This window comes from Nannobrachium achirus, assembly GCF_963921795.1.
Source record: "Nannobrachium achirus genome assembly, chromosome: 15".
Lineage (NCBI taxonomy): Eukaryota > Metazoa > Chordata > Actinopteri > Myctophiformes > Myctophidae > Nannobrachium > Nannobrachium achirus.
The window spans coordinates 52,982,053-52,999,274 of NC_137822.1; the positions used below are offsets into that span (position 1 = coordinate 52,982,053).

At 43.4% G+C, this 17,222-nt stretch overlaps 1 protein-coding gene across 1 annotated transcript in view; it reads right to left on the reverse strand.

Moving 5' to 3' along the window:
* Nucleotides 1–3,558: 3,558 nt before the first annotated feature.
* Nucleotides 3,559–17,222, reverse strand: part of LOC308299947 (uncharacterized protein) — a gene marked incomplete at both ends in the record, with an annotated part of 24,338 nt that continues 10,674 nt past the window's right edge. The window contains 6 exons of the mRNA XM_080743723.1: nucleotides 3,559–3,663; nucleotides 6,408–6,512; nucleotides 8,745–8,829; nucleotides 9,737–9,837; nucleotides 12,850–12,943; nucleotides 15,315–15,363. Coding sequence (XP_080599849.1) covers nucleotides 3,559–3,663; nucleotides 6,408–6,512; nucleotides 8,745–8,829; nucleotides 9,737–9,837; nucleotides 12,850–12,943; nucleotides 15,315–15,363 — 539 coding nt within the window. The remainder of the gene's footprint in view (nucleotides 3,664–6,407; nucleotides 6,513–8,744; nucleotides 8,830–9,736; nucleotides 9,838–12,849; nucleotides 12,944–15,314; nucleotides 15,364–17,222) is intronic.

Genomic DNA, 17,222 nt, shown 5'->3' on the forward strand with positions numbered 1-17,222 from the left:
CAGAAGATGAACTGCGGTGCGGTTATAAAGAGAGAACAACCTCGATCATGCAAGGAACAGAAAGCTAAAGCCAGCCATCGCACACCCCGCCCCTTACTGCCGCCCAGAGGCGTCAATTGGGTATGGCAAGCTATGGCAGCTGCCATACCTGCTTGGCTACAGGGGGAAATAATAAAATGTACTTTTGATTGTGCCTGTTGCTAAGGTATGGCAACATGACTGGTGTCTTAAGACACCTGTCATGTTGCCATACCTTAGCTTTTTGCTGAACTGACGCCACTGCTACCGCCTTGCTACATAGTGCGACCGCGAGTCCATGCGTTTTGGACGCCTGTTGGTGCGTCAAGTCCACTCTCCTTGCTTAATAGTGATCCTTCACTACAATTTTCAGACCTGGCTGAGACTGAGTGACTAAAAATGAAACCAAACGTGGACCCATTTGTGTAGCGAGCCCAGTGGTTCTCAACCAGTGGTCTGGGGACGGGACCACCATTGTCCCTGAGGGGGTCCCCAGCGAAGAGTTGGGAGTGGGACACCAAATTGTAAAATGAAACCAAATGAACCCGCTTTCAAGGGTCAAATTATTGTTAAACATCTGCATTAGGCTATTTAATTTACAAGAAGTCTGCACACTTAGAGAGAATAATTATTTTGATCAACGTTTGCCTGGCTGTTATATCTCTCCTATGGTAGGCCTACCAACATCAAATCAGCATGGAATTATGGACACAATCTTTATCCAACAAACTAGTTTTGGGGTCTGAGAGGCTATATCTCATCAACTGGTGGTCCGTGCCTCAAATGTTAAATAGCCTAAATAATGGACCTTAAGGTCATATTGATGTGAAAAGGGTTGAAAACCACTAGCCCATATTCTTTCAGAGTTCTTTCAAGATAAGGGTCCATTTGTTTCCATACAAAAAGATAATCCATTTGGTTCCATAAAAAGATAATGGTCCATTTGGTTCCATATAAAATGATAATGTAATAATAAATTAACAATACAGTGATGCAAGAGGTTAATGTGTGCATGCATGTATGTGTGTGTGTGTGTGTGCGTGCGTGCGTGCGTGTGCGTGCGCGTGTGTGTGTGTGTGTGTGTGGGGGGGGGGGGGTTGAAGGGCTGTCATTTTTTGAAAAGTCGTGAACATTTGTGCAAAACTTTGAATAGGACTATATGTATTTTAAAGCAACCGTAAAATTTTGTTTCTGGGGGTCCCTGGCACAAAATATTTTGAGATGGGGGTCCGCGGCCAAATATATATATAATTTTGGGGGTCCTTGACAAGAAAAACTTTGAGCACCACTGACAGAAACATATATGTTTTTCAGAAACCTGTTAGGATTTAGGAATCATTTAATCGGGTCAATATATTCAAATAATTGCTCAAATTGCCATGATTCTTCAAAAATAGCAGATCTACAAGCTCACAGTGTGGCACTCGGTGTCACGCTGTGAGCTTGTATATCTGCTATTTTTTTTAATAGTTAAAGCATACAATAATGGTTAAAGTATGTGTAATAACATACGTTCCAGGTCTTAATAGGGTTAAGGGTCCCCAAATTGATATGTTTGACCTCGGACCCCCATCTGAAAATGTCTTGTGCCATGGGGACCCCATGTTTTTAGAAGATTGGAAATCTAAATCTTCCAAACATTTTTGAGATTTTTCAAAGATAATAAAAAAATCACACCCAATGTGAAGTGAGCGGTGGTCGTGCTTGCATAACGTCTTCAGACTAGGATTTGAGTCTAGGATGTACAGGCTATGCTACACACACGTTTTGCTATGGCAAAACGCTGAGGAAAAAGGCTACAGACATACGACATACAGTATGACATCACTAGACAAACATGATGCTACGTACACACATTTTGCTATGGCAAAACGCTGAGGAAAAAGGCTACAGACACACGATGATGACATCACTAGACAAACATGATGCTACGTACACACATTTTGCTATGGCAAAACGCTGAGGAAAAAGGCTACAGACACACACACAGCCACTCTATGGAGCGGTTTACCACTGCTCAAAAAAATAATAAAAAAATGAAGATGTACAGTAGACTACAAGCTTGTACATCTATTTTGTGATGCTACATCAACTACCTTTGCTGGGGACCCCCTGGAACCGCTCAAGGACCCCGTAGGGTCCCCGGACACCACTTTGAGAACCAATGACGCTAATTCAATTTCTCTCTCGACTTCATCTTCAATTAGCTCCCTATAGCACAGAATAATTTCAAACAGGAGTAGGCTATAATACGTATCGATTTGGTGGTCCTTCCACTGGTTTAGCCTATGTGAGTTAAGATCTGATTTTCACAGCTGTTTCCTGAAGATGTTGTCCACATTCCACAAGCAACAACACCATAGGCAAGTAAATGGATGATGGAGCTGGTAAATCTTAAAGTGTGTCTTTTCCTACCATTTTACCTTATTGTGTCCATGATGCCGATTAGTTGATCAATAGTTTGTCACTTCTTTCAATGTCAAGTTTCACATAATTATTTATATGGGATCATCAAAGCAGACAAATAGGTGTCACCTCATGCGGCCCAAACAGATGAACCTTGTGAAGTATGTAAAACCCACAATACAAAACACTGTGGGGGAAACAAATTATTCCAAAATTGTTTATTAGAATTGCTTGAAATAATGCACCAAAACATTATTGATTTTAGCTTCAGCCCATGTTTCCTTTTGTTGTCATTCCAAGCCCATATTAGAAAAAAGCATTAGACTACCAGCAATAATATAAGGACGCATAACTTTTACAAATAGCACAATCGTGTTTTATTCAGTCAGCAGTTATTATAAAGGTAGGCTACAGGCAACCTTTCCGCCATTATTTACCTGTCTGTCTACCTCTGTCTGTATAGCTATCAGTCTATTTGTTCAGTTTGTCTTCATATACTGTATTTGTCAATTTTGTAAATAGGCTAGCACTCTGCATTGACTGCATATCCGTCTGCATGTATAATATTGCAGCAATTGGTTCAAGGACCACAAAGGAAACAAGCCCTCAGGGTTTTTACGTTATTCCTTTTTATTCCATTATTGTATAACTGTACTTCTGTACCTTTTTAAAAACGGTTCATAAAGTATTCAATCAATCAAATGTACCTGGGGTTCTTCCTGCATATTTACCTGTCTGACTAGGCCTATTTGTCTCTCTTTCTATAATCTATGTACGGTATCTGTCTGTCTGTCTGTCTGTCTGTCTGTCTGTCTGTCTGTCCTGCATATCGTCACTGTCGGGCAGAAACCTTGTATCTCCAAGTTTCAAATTTGCAGGTTCTTTCGCAAAGAAAAGCCCTAATTCATCATTCGAGGCTGTTGCACAAAACTATTGACAACAGCAGATCTACAAGCACACAACGCCTCGCGGTGCGAGGCGTTGTGTGCTCGTAGATCAACTGTTATCACTGGTTTAAATCATTTTTAAAATGATAAATATAAAACGATTTCGGACATACAATGTTTCCACCCGACAACAACGGTATGTTTCCATTTCTATCTGTCTATCTATCTGTCTGTCTGGCTGTCTGTCTCACATGCCTTTGAACTGCTGCATAATAGAGAGTAGATGCTCGCTGCGTTTCTGGATGTTGCTGTGCTCCTCTTTCAGGCGCTCCTGCTCCTGCTGCACCTCCTCCTGCGTGGGGAGAGGAGGAAACTGTACGTCACAGTGTTTCTCGAACCTTTCTCGAACTTGTATATCAGCTATTTTTCAACAGATAAAGCATAAAAATGGTTCAAGTGGTTTCAAATCTAAAGTGACAGAGATTTCCGTTCCCGTTCTTAAAGAGGTGGTGCCATGGTTTTGTACTTTTTCTGGTTTTCATGTGTCTAGGCCAGGGTTCCCCAATTAGTTTTCCCCACGGTCCGAATTATGTCTAGGGTACCAAGCCGAGGGCCACAACATCGCAGGGGACGACGGCGGCGTTCCCGCTACTCAAGCGACAGTTCAGATATCGTCGTTGTCGGGTGAAAATCTTGTATGTCCAAAACCGTTCGTTTTGCATTTATCATTTAAAAAATTATTTAAACTAGTGAAAACACCCTCGCACCGCGAGGCGTTGTGTGCTTGTAAATCGGCTGTTTTCACTACTTTTGTGCGACGGCCTTGTATGATTTGGGAAAGAACGTACAAATTTGGCGATACGAGATTTCCACCCGACAACGACGATATACTAGTGTTGTTGCTGCTCTTATACCACCATTATTACTGGGGTTGGTGGGGGCCAGACAGTAGCCCCCCGCGGGCCGCAAATGGCCCGCGGGCCGCCTATTGGGGAACCCTGGTCTAGGAGGTTAACAGTACTTCATTAGACCCCCTGGTGTGGTTGTTATGAGCAATTACAGTATGTATTCCCTTTGTAGTTGGGGTTTCTTCCTGGAGGCTGACACCAATTGTGGGTCAAAAGTGCTGATCCAAAAACACAGATAGAGTGACATCATAATAATCATCCCCTCCCCTTTTACCATTCACCCAACACTGTGGGTGTGGCTAACTTCAGCTGGGTCACCACCCACCTGACAACCAGGCATACACCTGACAACCAGGCATACAAAAAACAAATTTTAACTCTTTCTGTACACTTTTTTGGAAAAAATCTTACTTCTAGTATAATCATAATACCTGATTATCATGTTTTAAGGGGGGGTAAAATCATGGCACTTCATCTTTAACCAGGGACGTGCTGGGCCCCTGATTCAGCCCGGGAAAAAGAGTTGTCGAGGCCCTCATTGCGCGCTAGAGAGAGATCTCTCTCTATAGCGCTGCTGCTACTCAAAGATTTGTGACAAGCCAGTGGGCCAATTACATGAGTTATATTTCGTTGTTGTCGGGTGGAAACCTTGTATGTCCAAAACCGTTTGTTTTGTATTCATCATTTAAAAAACTAGAAGCTCGGCCGCCCTTCGGCCCTTCGGGCGGCCGAGCGTCTAGTCGGCGCCCTGGCCAACTCGGGAACAATGTAAATAGGGGATTTAATGCAAACCCCATTATACCTGTTGTCATAGGATCTGTTTTGACCATCTGTTTGCGTGTGTCCATTTATGCCCATGGCTTGTGAGATGCGTCGGTTATCTCCATATATAGAGATTCAACACGTGCAAAGTACAGGAGTGATGTCAGAATGAGTCAGCAGAAGTGATGTCAGAATGCCCATATGCCCATATATGGAGATCTCTGTATCTGTGTCCCCTTTATGCCCATATACGGAGATTGCGTCCATTTTATGTCACAATGAGTCAGCGCTTGCGCTGATACATCCATTTATTCCCATATATGGAGATGTGCGGCCGAGCGTCTAGTCGGCGCCCTAGCCAACTCGGGAACAATGTAAATATGCCCATATATGGAGATCTCTGTAGGACACGTTATGCCCATATATGGAGATGCGCGGCCGAGCGTCTAGTCGGCGCCCTAGCCAACTCGGGAACAATGTAAATATGCCCATATATGGAGATCTCTGTAGGACCCGTTTTGACCATCTGTTTGCCTGTTTGTCTTTGAGTCAGCAGAAGTGATGTCAGAATGCCCATATGCCCATATATGGAGATCTCTGTATCTGTGTCCCCTTTATGCCCATATACGGAGATTGCGTCCATTGTATGTCACAATGAGTCAGCGCTTGCGCCGATACGTCCATTTATGCCCATATATGGAGATGGGCGGCCGAGCGTCTAGTCGGCGCCCTGGCCAACTCGGGAACAATGTAAATATGCCCGTGTTGTCATAGGAGTGTGGGGTCATGTGGTGTACGTGATGTCAGAGCCTTTTATGAAGTGATGTCACAATGACATGATTTCCTCCGGAACAGCCTGATGTCAACAATCAGCTCCGCATAAGGAGATTCCGAACGTTTTGCGCCGTTTCGGAAAAAACGCGCGTCGGGTCGGGTCGAGGCCGGGCACTGCACTCCGCGCCGCGGCGGAGAACGCGCGTGCCGAATCTGAAGCCGGTGGGACGAACGGTTCTCGAGATACGCGGATTACATACACGCAGACACGCAGAGACTTCTCGCATTTATAGATAGATGATTTAAACTAGTGAAAACAGCCGATCTACAAGCACACAACGCCTCGCACCGCGAGGCGTTGTGTGCTTGTAGATCTGCTGTTTTCACTACTTTTGTGCGACAGCCTTGTATGATGAAGCAGGGCTTTGCTTTGCGCAAGAAATCTACAAATTTGAAACTTGGAGATACGAGGTTTCTGCCCGACAGTGACGATTTACTTTGTTGGCCGCCCAGCCCCCAAAATGGAACGAAGGCCGACATTTTATTTTTATTTTTTTCCTAATGGCCGGCCTGGACCGGCCGGGAATGAACCGGCCGTTCGGGAGTTGTCCCACTTTTCCCAATGGCCAGCACGTCCCTGTCTTTAACTTACCCTCAGTTTACAGAGTTCCCTCCTCTCTCGGTCGTTCTCCTCAGCCCGGGCTTTGAGCCAAGCTTCATTCTGGGCTCTGTGTCTCTCTAGCATCTCCTGCACCCCCTAGCACAGACACATGCAAGCATGCACACACACACACACACACCCACACATTCATATTGCATCACAATATCTCTATTCTCTATACTAGAGAAACCATCACACAATACATAATCCAATAGTAATAGAAATAGAAATACAGGTACCGGTATATTGTATGCATTTTATTTGTACAGTAAAAGAAATGTGTCTATTAACACTTTGTAAGCCACGGGGAGCCCCTTAATGTTAAAACCGTAGTATATCGCACATCCCAGCAAGGAGTCTCAGCCACGCCGTACTTTCCCGGACTTTGTCATTAAAACCGGAATAAATGATTTTGATCCGAAAATCGGCGATCGTCTAACCTTCCCTAGTCACCGCTCGTCCATCGGTGGCTCGTGGCTGCTCTGACATGAAACAGAAGTGACTCTCATGGCCTCTCCTTCTTCAGCCTTCCTTCCTCCCACCCACTTGTTGTTTGGACGTTAGCACTAGCAGAGCTGGAGTGCTAGGTGCTAGGATATCCAAAGTGGACACATCGACTGTTCAGTCACTCCTGGACTATATGCATGGATCGTTATGCGCGCGGATCGCGCACGCGAAACGCACGGGGAGATCGATGCTCGGCCAAAACCACCACTTTATCCCAACGGAGATCGAGAAAATCACGGTGAGCTAATGACCTGGGGAAAAAAAAAAAGAAAAAACAACGGCGCTGTCCAAGAAGGAGGGGCGGCGGGCTCACGTTTATAAACATAATATTATGTCTCAGATCACAATACAATAATAGAAATTTCACGGCTAATCTACCAACCACCATTCTATTTCGGACGGCAAAGGGTTAATAGATATGGTTTGGATATAACCTACATCTCCACTGATCTACAGGGTGATGCCCCCCCCCTTCCTGTTTATCGTGGCGATGGGCCGCGCCCATGAGTCTCGCAATCAGTGGCAGGGATGAGACAATGGGTTTCACGCTTGTGAAGTAAATCCCATCACCAACCTCTGACTATGTAGATGACATTGTCCTGGTATCAGACACAGCACTGCTACTGGCAGTAGAATGAAGTTCAGCCTCAAGCTGATCCAAGCCAAAGTAATGCCATACATCAGGGTTCCCCAATAGGCGGCCCATGGCGGGGGGCTACTGTCTGGCCCACACCAACCCCAGTAATAATGGTGGTATAAGAGCAGCAACAATACTAGCATATTGTCGTTGTCGGGTGGAAATCTCGTACTGTATCTCCAAATCTGTACGTTCTTTCGCAAATCATACAAGGCCGTCGCACAAAAGTAGTGAAAACAGTAGATCTACAAGCACACAACGCCTCGCACCGTTGTGTGGTTGTGTGCTTGTGTGCTTGTAGATCGGCTGTTTTCACTATTTTAAATCATTTTTAAAATGATACATTTAAAACGAACGGTTTTGGATATACAAGATTGTCACCCGACAACGACGATATCTGAATTGTCGCTGGAGTAGCAGGACCGCCGCCGTCGCCCCCTGCAATCTTGTGGCCCTCGGCTTGGTACCCTAGACATGATTCGGCCCTTGGGGAAAACTAATTGGGGAACCCTGAACTACAGTAGGCCTAAGTAGTAGACACACTGCAGGGTGACAGTGGATCCAGAAACACGGAAACAGACAGGCACGTGCACACATCTGTCTGTGTGCACGTCTGTAAAAAGTGCCCTCTCCAGACCAGGAAGGCAGTTTTTACTATAGTGAAAGAAATGCAAATGCCCTCTTTCTGAAGGCAGCATTCAAGAGCTTGTCCAAACTCTCCTGAACTTGAATGCAGCGTCTTATGTTGAAAGAATTGCCCTCTCTGTGTAGAAATCCATGACGTATGCCACATATCCAGTATTCACTTGATTTTGCTTAGTTTAGTGTGGTATCAAGCACCGAAAATAGCTGACTTCCAAGCTTACAACGCGTCGCACTGCGACGGGTTGTGTATTTTCACCAAAAGGCCCTTTTAGAAATTTCAGCCCCTGCACGTCCCTGGAAGCAGATCTCCGGACCCTGATACGAAATACTACAGTTTAGTTTGGTGTGACCTAAAAACCGCTGTGCCAGAACATAACCGGATAGTGCGCCAAGCACCAGGATCGGTGCCACCTGGTGACTCACTTTGTCTCGCTCTGTTCTTTCCTGTCTAAATCACACATTAGAACTACCTAAACGTGACATCGTCTACTAGTTTGCTTTAAAATCAATGCATGCGTGCATGCGTACATTGACAGTACCTGTTCCTGATGTTGTTTCTGTGATTGGAGGACCATCTTTTCACTCTTTAAAGCAGCAGCAGCCTGGGAAAGCTCCGATTTAGCTCTGGAAAAAATAAGAACGTCAATTTATTCATAATTCATGAATTATTAATTGTCAGTCAATCACTGGGCCAGATAGGTAGCTATTCACACAGTCACTCAGATAGACTTAGTAAATTCAATGTTAAATATTTTTGTAAATCTCTATCTCTACACAATAACATCCATTATTCAAGTGATGACACCGTTTATACAGTATATGGATCATTGTTAATGCTAATCTTATGCCTGAAGAAGGTCTATGACTGAAAGCTTGCACTTTGTCTTAACTGAAAATAAATTATTCAATCACACCAAAATACAATCTACAGAAAAAGTGCTTCTCAAAAATGCTATGTAACCTTTGCCACCTTTCCGAGAGTGACATCTCGTACGGCCCATGGATTAAAATGTTATGTCAACGCCGCCAGGCATCCATGCCTATGTGAATGCCTAAGTGATATGCTCCCGAACCACTAGGCCAGCAGGCACCTGAGACAATTTAGACTTAATTGTATTTTAGTTTTTTCATTTAGCCGTCATCAAAGCGTATGATTTGTTCACTTCGTATTTCAATCGGTGTTGGTTCAGTTGAATCAGGCCTCATCGAAGCAGCAACCCGGCATACAGATAAAAACGTATTAACATGCAAATAGAACTTTGTTTGTTGTGTAGTGTATATGATGAGCGAGTTGAGTGCCACTTGCAGTTCCACCAGCCCGCTGTATGTAAACATCGGTGGTGGAACAAGTACTCACATGTTCTACTTAAAAGTAAAAGTATTAAAACTGCAATATAGCAATAGCCTGTTACAAGTACTGTAAATGTCAGAAATTCAAAACACAAAGATTTTGCACATTTTTGAGTGTGCGGAGACAAGAGAGACAAGAGTTAAGATAGTAATATGTAACTTAGTTGATGACATATAGTACCGGTCCAGTTTCTGAAATTCCTGGTCCAACAGAGAGAAGGCAGCTTGGATCATTTTCATGGCCTGATCTCTCACTGCACTGAAGTCTCTGTGGACATTCACCTAGAGGAGAGAACAATGCACATTTTAGTCAGGAACATTCACGTCAAGTCATTTAACCATTTATTGCTAAATGGAATACACAATAAGCAGATTTAACCATTTATTGCATAAATGGAATACAGTTAATATTGGCGTTTTACAGGCTCCGCGATAGGAGATGCTCCCTGCAATACCGTGGTGTAAAGTAACACATACATTTACTCCAGTACTGTACTTAAGCACAATGTTGAGGTATTTTTTTTACTTTACTTGAGTATTTACAAATCTCCATACTTTTATTTATACTCCACTACACCTCAATGTCAAATATTGTTCTTTTTACTCCACTGCAATTACTTGAAAACTTTAGTTACTTTCGCGACATGACATGTTGAGCAGAGTTGGGGTGTAACGCGTTACAAGTAATGCGTTACTGTAATAATAATACTTTTTTCGGTAACGAGTAGTGTAACGGCACTACTCCTCCGAATATATTAATAACATTACAAATACTGCCTGGTCGCTTTACTCGCTACTTGCTACTTTCGTGCCTGCAGTTCCTGCTCCTGCCTTCAGCAGGAACCGATTGTAAACATCATCACATGTCTTTTAGAACATTGGAACTGCCATTTCCCTAAAATAACTAACCAAAGAAGAGGTAATCAAACACATTTGATTTTCAGCGCAGCAGCAGGTCATGGTGACACTGTGGCAATTAAGCAGCAGCCACCCGACATTTGATAACCGTCGCATATAGATTAATACAAGGGACTAAAAACAGTAAAACCCCCAAATAAGGAGATTTATAATATCAAGCAAAGAAATTAATTACCTTTTGCCTATGTTTCAAGAGAGAGAGAAAAGAGAAAAAAAGAGTGGCACGGCAGCGCATCACGAGGCGCGCAAAGCCGACGTTTGAATCACAGCCTAGATTAATATCCTACATGTGACAAGATAAATAAAAAAAACCCTATTAAATATCCAGCAACTGCGAGCCACAGGAATGAATTAGCCTACTGGAAATCCATGCACGGTAGGCTGAGGGAGAGAGGGAAAAAGAGCACCTCACCTAGCTCTGAGACTCTGACATGACGCTCATGATGACGGACAATTAATAATTCCTTATGCAAAAACATCGCTGTTATGTTGCTTTTTTAAGCAAATGGGAAGTTTTCCACTGCTAGAATCAGTTTGACATTGTTTTAGTGCTTCTGCTGGAGTCTGGAGTCATCTCCTTAGTTCCATCACTTTCGCCTGCTACAGTATGACCTGCTGCGCTCTGTGGGGGGAAAATCTCCGCCAGGTCATGTCCACCTCTGGACTGTAAAATTCATAGGAGCCAAATGGAATGAAATCTGCTTAAACTGACTGACATATGGATACAGAACTATAGGCTATATAATGTCAGGTGGAAACCTTGTATGTCCATAAATAAATGAATAAACTCATGAATGTATCTGAGCTGCACAAACCTAAATTACAACAAGGCCACAGGGGCTCAGAAAAAATTACATTAATATCATTTTTATGTATTGTTCTTCTTCTTCTTATTAATAATATTATTATTATTAGACTCATTGAAATGACCACCAGTGAGCCCTGCAGGACTCCCATCATTGAACAACATAACTGTATTGTATTAGATATTATAATAATATATAATAAATATTTAATACATCTAACATATGGCAATGCATCTCAGGCTTTTTTATGGAGTAACTCAAAAGTAGTACAACGAGTAGTGTAACTAGTTACTTTCTCCAGGGAGTAATGAAGTAGTGTAAGGCACTACTTTTTTCAAAGGTAATATGTAATATGTAGTGCATTACTTTTTTGGGTAGCCAGATAAGTCGACCTCTTTCAAAGTCGACCCAGACTCTTTTCCCAACGGGTCTGTGGCTAAAATTAGCCACAGATTTGACTAAAATCAAATCTGTGCTTCTGGGGGTCCCTGGAACAAAAAGGTTAGCAATAGGGGTCCATCCGTGGAACAAACTATTTTGAGATGGGGGTCCACGGCCAAAAATACATTTTGGGGGTCCTTAACCACTGATAGGCACATTCTACAAATGTCTTCTAAATCATAACAATTTTCTGAAAAAAACTTATGTGGCCATCAGTGTTTCTCAAACTTTGTCATGTGAAGGACCCCCAGAAGTATATGTATTTGGCTACGGACCCCCATCACAAAATATTTTGTTCCAGGGACCCCCAGAAGCAAATATTTGATTTTTGTCTATTCTGCATCTAGCTAAAGGCCTCAGACCCGTTGGGAAACGAGTTTGGGGTCGACTTTGAAAGAGGTCGACTTTTCTGGCATTCCTTTTTTGAGAACCCCAACTCTGATGTTGAGTGCTTGTAGATCTGCTATTCACTTTTATATGTAACAAGGTATTTATTCATTGCAGTGATGATACTTTTACTGCAGGGACGTGCTGGGCCCCTGATTCAGCCCGGGAAAAAGAGTTGGAGAGGCCCTCATTACGTGCTATAGAGAGCGATCTCTCTCTCTAGCGCTGCTGCTACTCAAAGATTTGCCATTTCAGATCATGACAAGTGACAAGCCAGTGGGCCAATTACTGTACATGAGTTATATTTCGTCGTTGTCGGGTGGAAACCTTGCATGTCAAAAACCGTTTGATTTGTATTTATCATTTTAAAAATGATTTAAACTAGTGAAAACAGCCGATCTACAAGCACACAACGCCTCACGGTGCGAGGCGTTGTGTGCTTGTAGATCTGCTGTTTTCACTACTTTTGTGCAACGGCCTTGTATGATGAAGCAGGGCTTTGCTTTGCGAAAAAGTGTATACATTTGAAACTTGGAGATACAAGGTTTCTGCCCGACAGTGACAATTTACTTTGTTGGCCGCCCAGCCCCCAAAATGGAACGAAGTCCGACATTTTATTTTAAGTTTTTTCCTAATGGCCGGCCTGGACCGGCCGGGAATGAACCGGCCGTTCGGGAGTTGTCCCGCTTTTCCCAATGGCCAGCACGTCCATGTTTTACTGTTTGTGAAAGAGAAGACACACCTGTGAAGAAGTGACTGTCTTCCGGGTCACCAGCGGAGATGTGGCTGCGTCACTCAGTCCATATTTGACGTTGGGGACCTTTGTAGGAGCAAACCTGACACAACAACACTGAAAATGAACCTTTGTAGGAGCAAAGGCGCATGCCGGTGTCAACATTAACAATGACAGATCTACAAGACAAGAGGATGTGTTCTACAAGACAGATAAGTTCTACAAGAGCAGAACAGATCTACACAACATCTACAAGAGATCTGTCCCCAGATGATTAGCTTAATGTACATGGACAGGGAAGACAGGAGTTACGTTTAATTGCATTGCGTCAAGGTTCCCCCTAGCAGAGTCCTAACACCTTGTTTTATTTACACTATGTTCACACATATTACAAGTGTTCTTGAACAAAGATGGCACTAGACGCATAATTCCAGAATCTCTATCTAGTCCATTTATGGACAGCAATAGTGTGTCCGCCAAATGTGGGTACTTCCAGATATATGGGGCAGAGTCTTGCCAGAGCCTTGCTAGTTTTTGACTTGGATATTCTTGTCATATGCAGACCCCCACATGATCCAATCTGGGGACATGACTTCAAACATCACAATAGTTCAGGCAGTCGCGGCAGTTAAGCGGTTCCCCACGCCATGCTCAGTCACGCGCCAGTTTCTTTTGCTAAGTTCACACATATGCCTTCAATCCTAACGACTGCCTAATCAATCCAGGCAGTTTTTTGGAGCGGTGAAAGCGCTCCCAATAGACAGGTATGTCCGTGGGTGGGTGGGTGGGTGGCTGGCTGGCTGGGTGGGTGGCTGGCTGGCCATGTCCGTAGCCTGGCAATACCTTGAGTGGCCACACACAACACACTAGTTAAAGGAGGGGCGCTGTTTTGTGCAGGCCAGGCACACTCACCACTCACTCACAGGCACAGTTTACACTCACTCACTCACTCACATAGGGTACAGCTGCTCAAATTCACCGCTCCACTTCGAACCGAGGTTTGATTTTAAGCAGAATGCCGCTCAACCTTCATACTGTACTACGCACTCATGTCTCAGCATCTGTAGCTTGTCTGTGATCAAACTCTAATATGTCTGTGTATCTTCAGGCAGGGGCGTCAATTGGGTTTGACTATTATGTTACATTACCGCTTCCCATAATAGGGAATGTTACAGTTCATGTGGACTGGAGCGTTCCTAACCTTGGGAAGTTTCGAAACATTTTAACAACACAAATCTTGTGTGGGGGGCTAAGGCTGCCATGGAAACGGAATGAGACCTTGACGAACGTGATGTCATCAGGGGCGTCAACTGGGTATGGCAGGGGTATGCAGCTGCCATACCCTGGGTCCAGGGGGGAAAATAAAAGTTTCTTTTAAATATAAATCCATGAATGTCTCTTTGTGTATCTGTGATGGTTATTATGTTGTTAAATTACAGTAAAATAGGGGCGCCTGGTGGCCTAGTGGACCAGGCGCATACCATATAGGCATTGCCATTTCGGCATCAATGCCTGTCGGCGTTGCCGGTTCGATTCCCGATCCGGGCGACCTTAGCCGCATGTCACTCCCTGTCTCTCCCCCATTTCCTGTCAGTCTACTGTCCTATCCAATAAAGGCAAAAAGACCAAAAACAAATCTTTAAAAAAAAAAAAAAAAAAAATTACAGTAAAATAACTACAAATGCAAATTTGAACAAAATAGTCACTTTAACAAGTATATATAGTATATATATAATTATATTCTCCACACTTTTATTCTCCCCATCTTGGAATGGTAAATTCCCAGGTTCTGTAGGTCAGCTGCACAGGTGCAATTCATGTGGCACGTTTACTAACATGCTAAGTTTAGCTGCACTTAAACAACAATTCCAGGCTGCCATATCCAGCCCAAGAAACCGTAAACCTGTGTAAAAAACTGACAAAATTCGGGGTTTTTTTCCAGACATTGTGAAGGCAGCGCGAGGCATATAGATCTGCTATTTTCACAATAGAACCGTGTTATACAAAATGTAATGCATCTTTGCCATACCCTAGCTTTTGCTGAAGTGACGCCACTGTCTTCAGGTATGACCCTTGATGGGTTAAATATAATGTAATAACTTTGCATATATTAGGCCCTGCTTCGTGGGAGTATGTGATCTCAGATTCTGAGTCATGCTTGCGCAAATCAATCTGTTGTATGATTTGTATCACAGTAGCGGAGTCAGGCGTAAATGGTTTATGACAGAAGTGTCTGACTGAATTAACAGGCTTCCAAATACAAACGCTAGTACAGTTTATTCTTGTAGCCAAAGCTACAAGACCTCATCCTTAAGCCCTTGGCACTTTAAAATATTGGTAAGGAATGCTTCCACCAGGCTGTAGCCAAAGGTACAACACATGCACACACACACTCACGCATGCACGCACGCACACACGCACACACATACACACACGCCCAGATCTGTCTTGCCTGTGTGGTTGAATGCACTCACCCGTGACTGAGCCCTTGTAGACCAAACTCGGACAGAATCTCCTTCATTACTGGAGAGAAAACAATGAATGAATTCATAATAAGAAGAACAGATTTCATTTACAGTGCGCTTTACATTTGTGTAAATCTCAAAGTGCTACCATACTCATTTGCATAAAAATCATCACACTATAAAAGATCTAAGGAACAGAAACAAAACATTTAAAACATGAGGGCATAAAGCCTAGAAGTACGCCAGTGTAGCTAAAAATGCTTTGTTAAAAAGCTAGGTCTTTAGCCCTCTCTTAAAATAATGTGGTGACCACTCTCAGGTGGGCAGGGAGGGCGTTCCACAGTTGGGGGGTACGGCCGAGCAGAAGGCCCGGTCGCCCATGGTACGTATGTGTGGTGCGCCGCGATGCGTTGTGAGCTTGAAGGTCGGCTATTTTCGGTGCTTGATACCACACTGAACTACGGTAAGCACAATCAAGTGAATACTGGAGATGTGGCGTAACGACATGGATGTCTACACAGGTGAGGTCAATTCTTTCAACATAAGATGCTGCATTCAAGTTCAATGGAAAGAGGGCGTTTGCATTTCTTTCATCATAGTAAAAACTGCATTCATGGTCTGGAGAGGGCACTTTTTACAGGGCGGATAAAAAAGGGCAGGGGCTCGAGCCCCCTTTTATATGTCTATGTGTGCACGTGCCTGGGTCTTAGATTTAAAGGGATATTCCACTTTCAATTTCTTTTTTTTTTTCATTTTATCATCTAATCAGGATTTTATGAACACCCTGAACAGTTTTTAATTTGCTTGATTCAATATTTAGATATTTGATGTAAATGTTACCAGGCCCTCCAGCAGTCTCCCCACACACACCCATTGTAACTTCAAACTTCATTTTAACCATGATAGATTCATTAAAAACACCCATTATTTTTTTCTGGTGACTCATATTACCCTCCTAATACGTGAGCAGGCCGTGTTTTTTCAACAACCTTTTTTCATTTATTTTTAATAATTATTTTTGGTATTTCATTTTTTCCATTTTCCCAAATAATTATTAAAAATAAATGAAAACAGTTATGGATAAAACACGACCTGCTCACTTATTAGGAGGGTAGTATGAGTCACCAGAAAATATAATGGGTGTTTTTAATGAATCTATCATCTATCTATAAATGCGACAAATCTCTGTCTGTTTGTTTGTTTGTTTGTTTGTTTGTAATCCGCGTATCTCGAGAACCGTTCATCCCACCGGCTTCAGATTCGGCACGCGCGTTCCCCGCCGCCGCGCGGAGTGCAGTGCCGGGCCTCGACCCGACCCGACTCGCGGTTTTCCGAAACCGGCGCGAAACGTTCGGAATCTCCTTATGCAGAGCTGATTGTTGACATCAGACTGTTCCGGAGGAAATCGGCGCAAGCGCTGACTCATTGTGAGCTGATTGTTGACATCAGACTGTTCCGGAGGAAATCGGCGCAAGCGCTGACTCATTGTGACATCACTTCATAAAAGGCTCTGACATCACGTACGCCACATGAGTCAACAAAAAATCTCTGTGAATGTGTATGTATGTATGTAATCCGCGTATCTCGAGAACCGTTCTTCCCACCGGCACGCGCGTCTGACATCAGAGTTTTCAGCAACCGGTACTGTGTGTGCAGAGATCTCCATTTAAACGGGTCCTATGACAACAGGTATATTGGGGTTTGCATTAAAGGGTGGGGCATTCATGGGGTCTGCTCCAAAAAATAAAAATAAAATAAAAGAAACAAAGACAAACATAAGACAAGCAACAAAGCGTGGGACTGGGAGGATGACTTGAATGATGCAGATTTAAGCAGGCTGCGTATTCTGCTTAAAGAAGAAACAAACAAAAAGCGACAGAGATCTCATATATGGGCATAAAATGGACGCAGATAAAC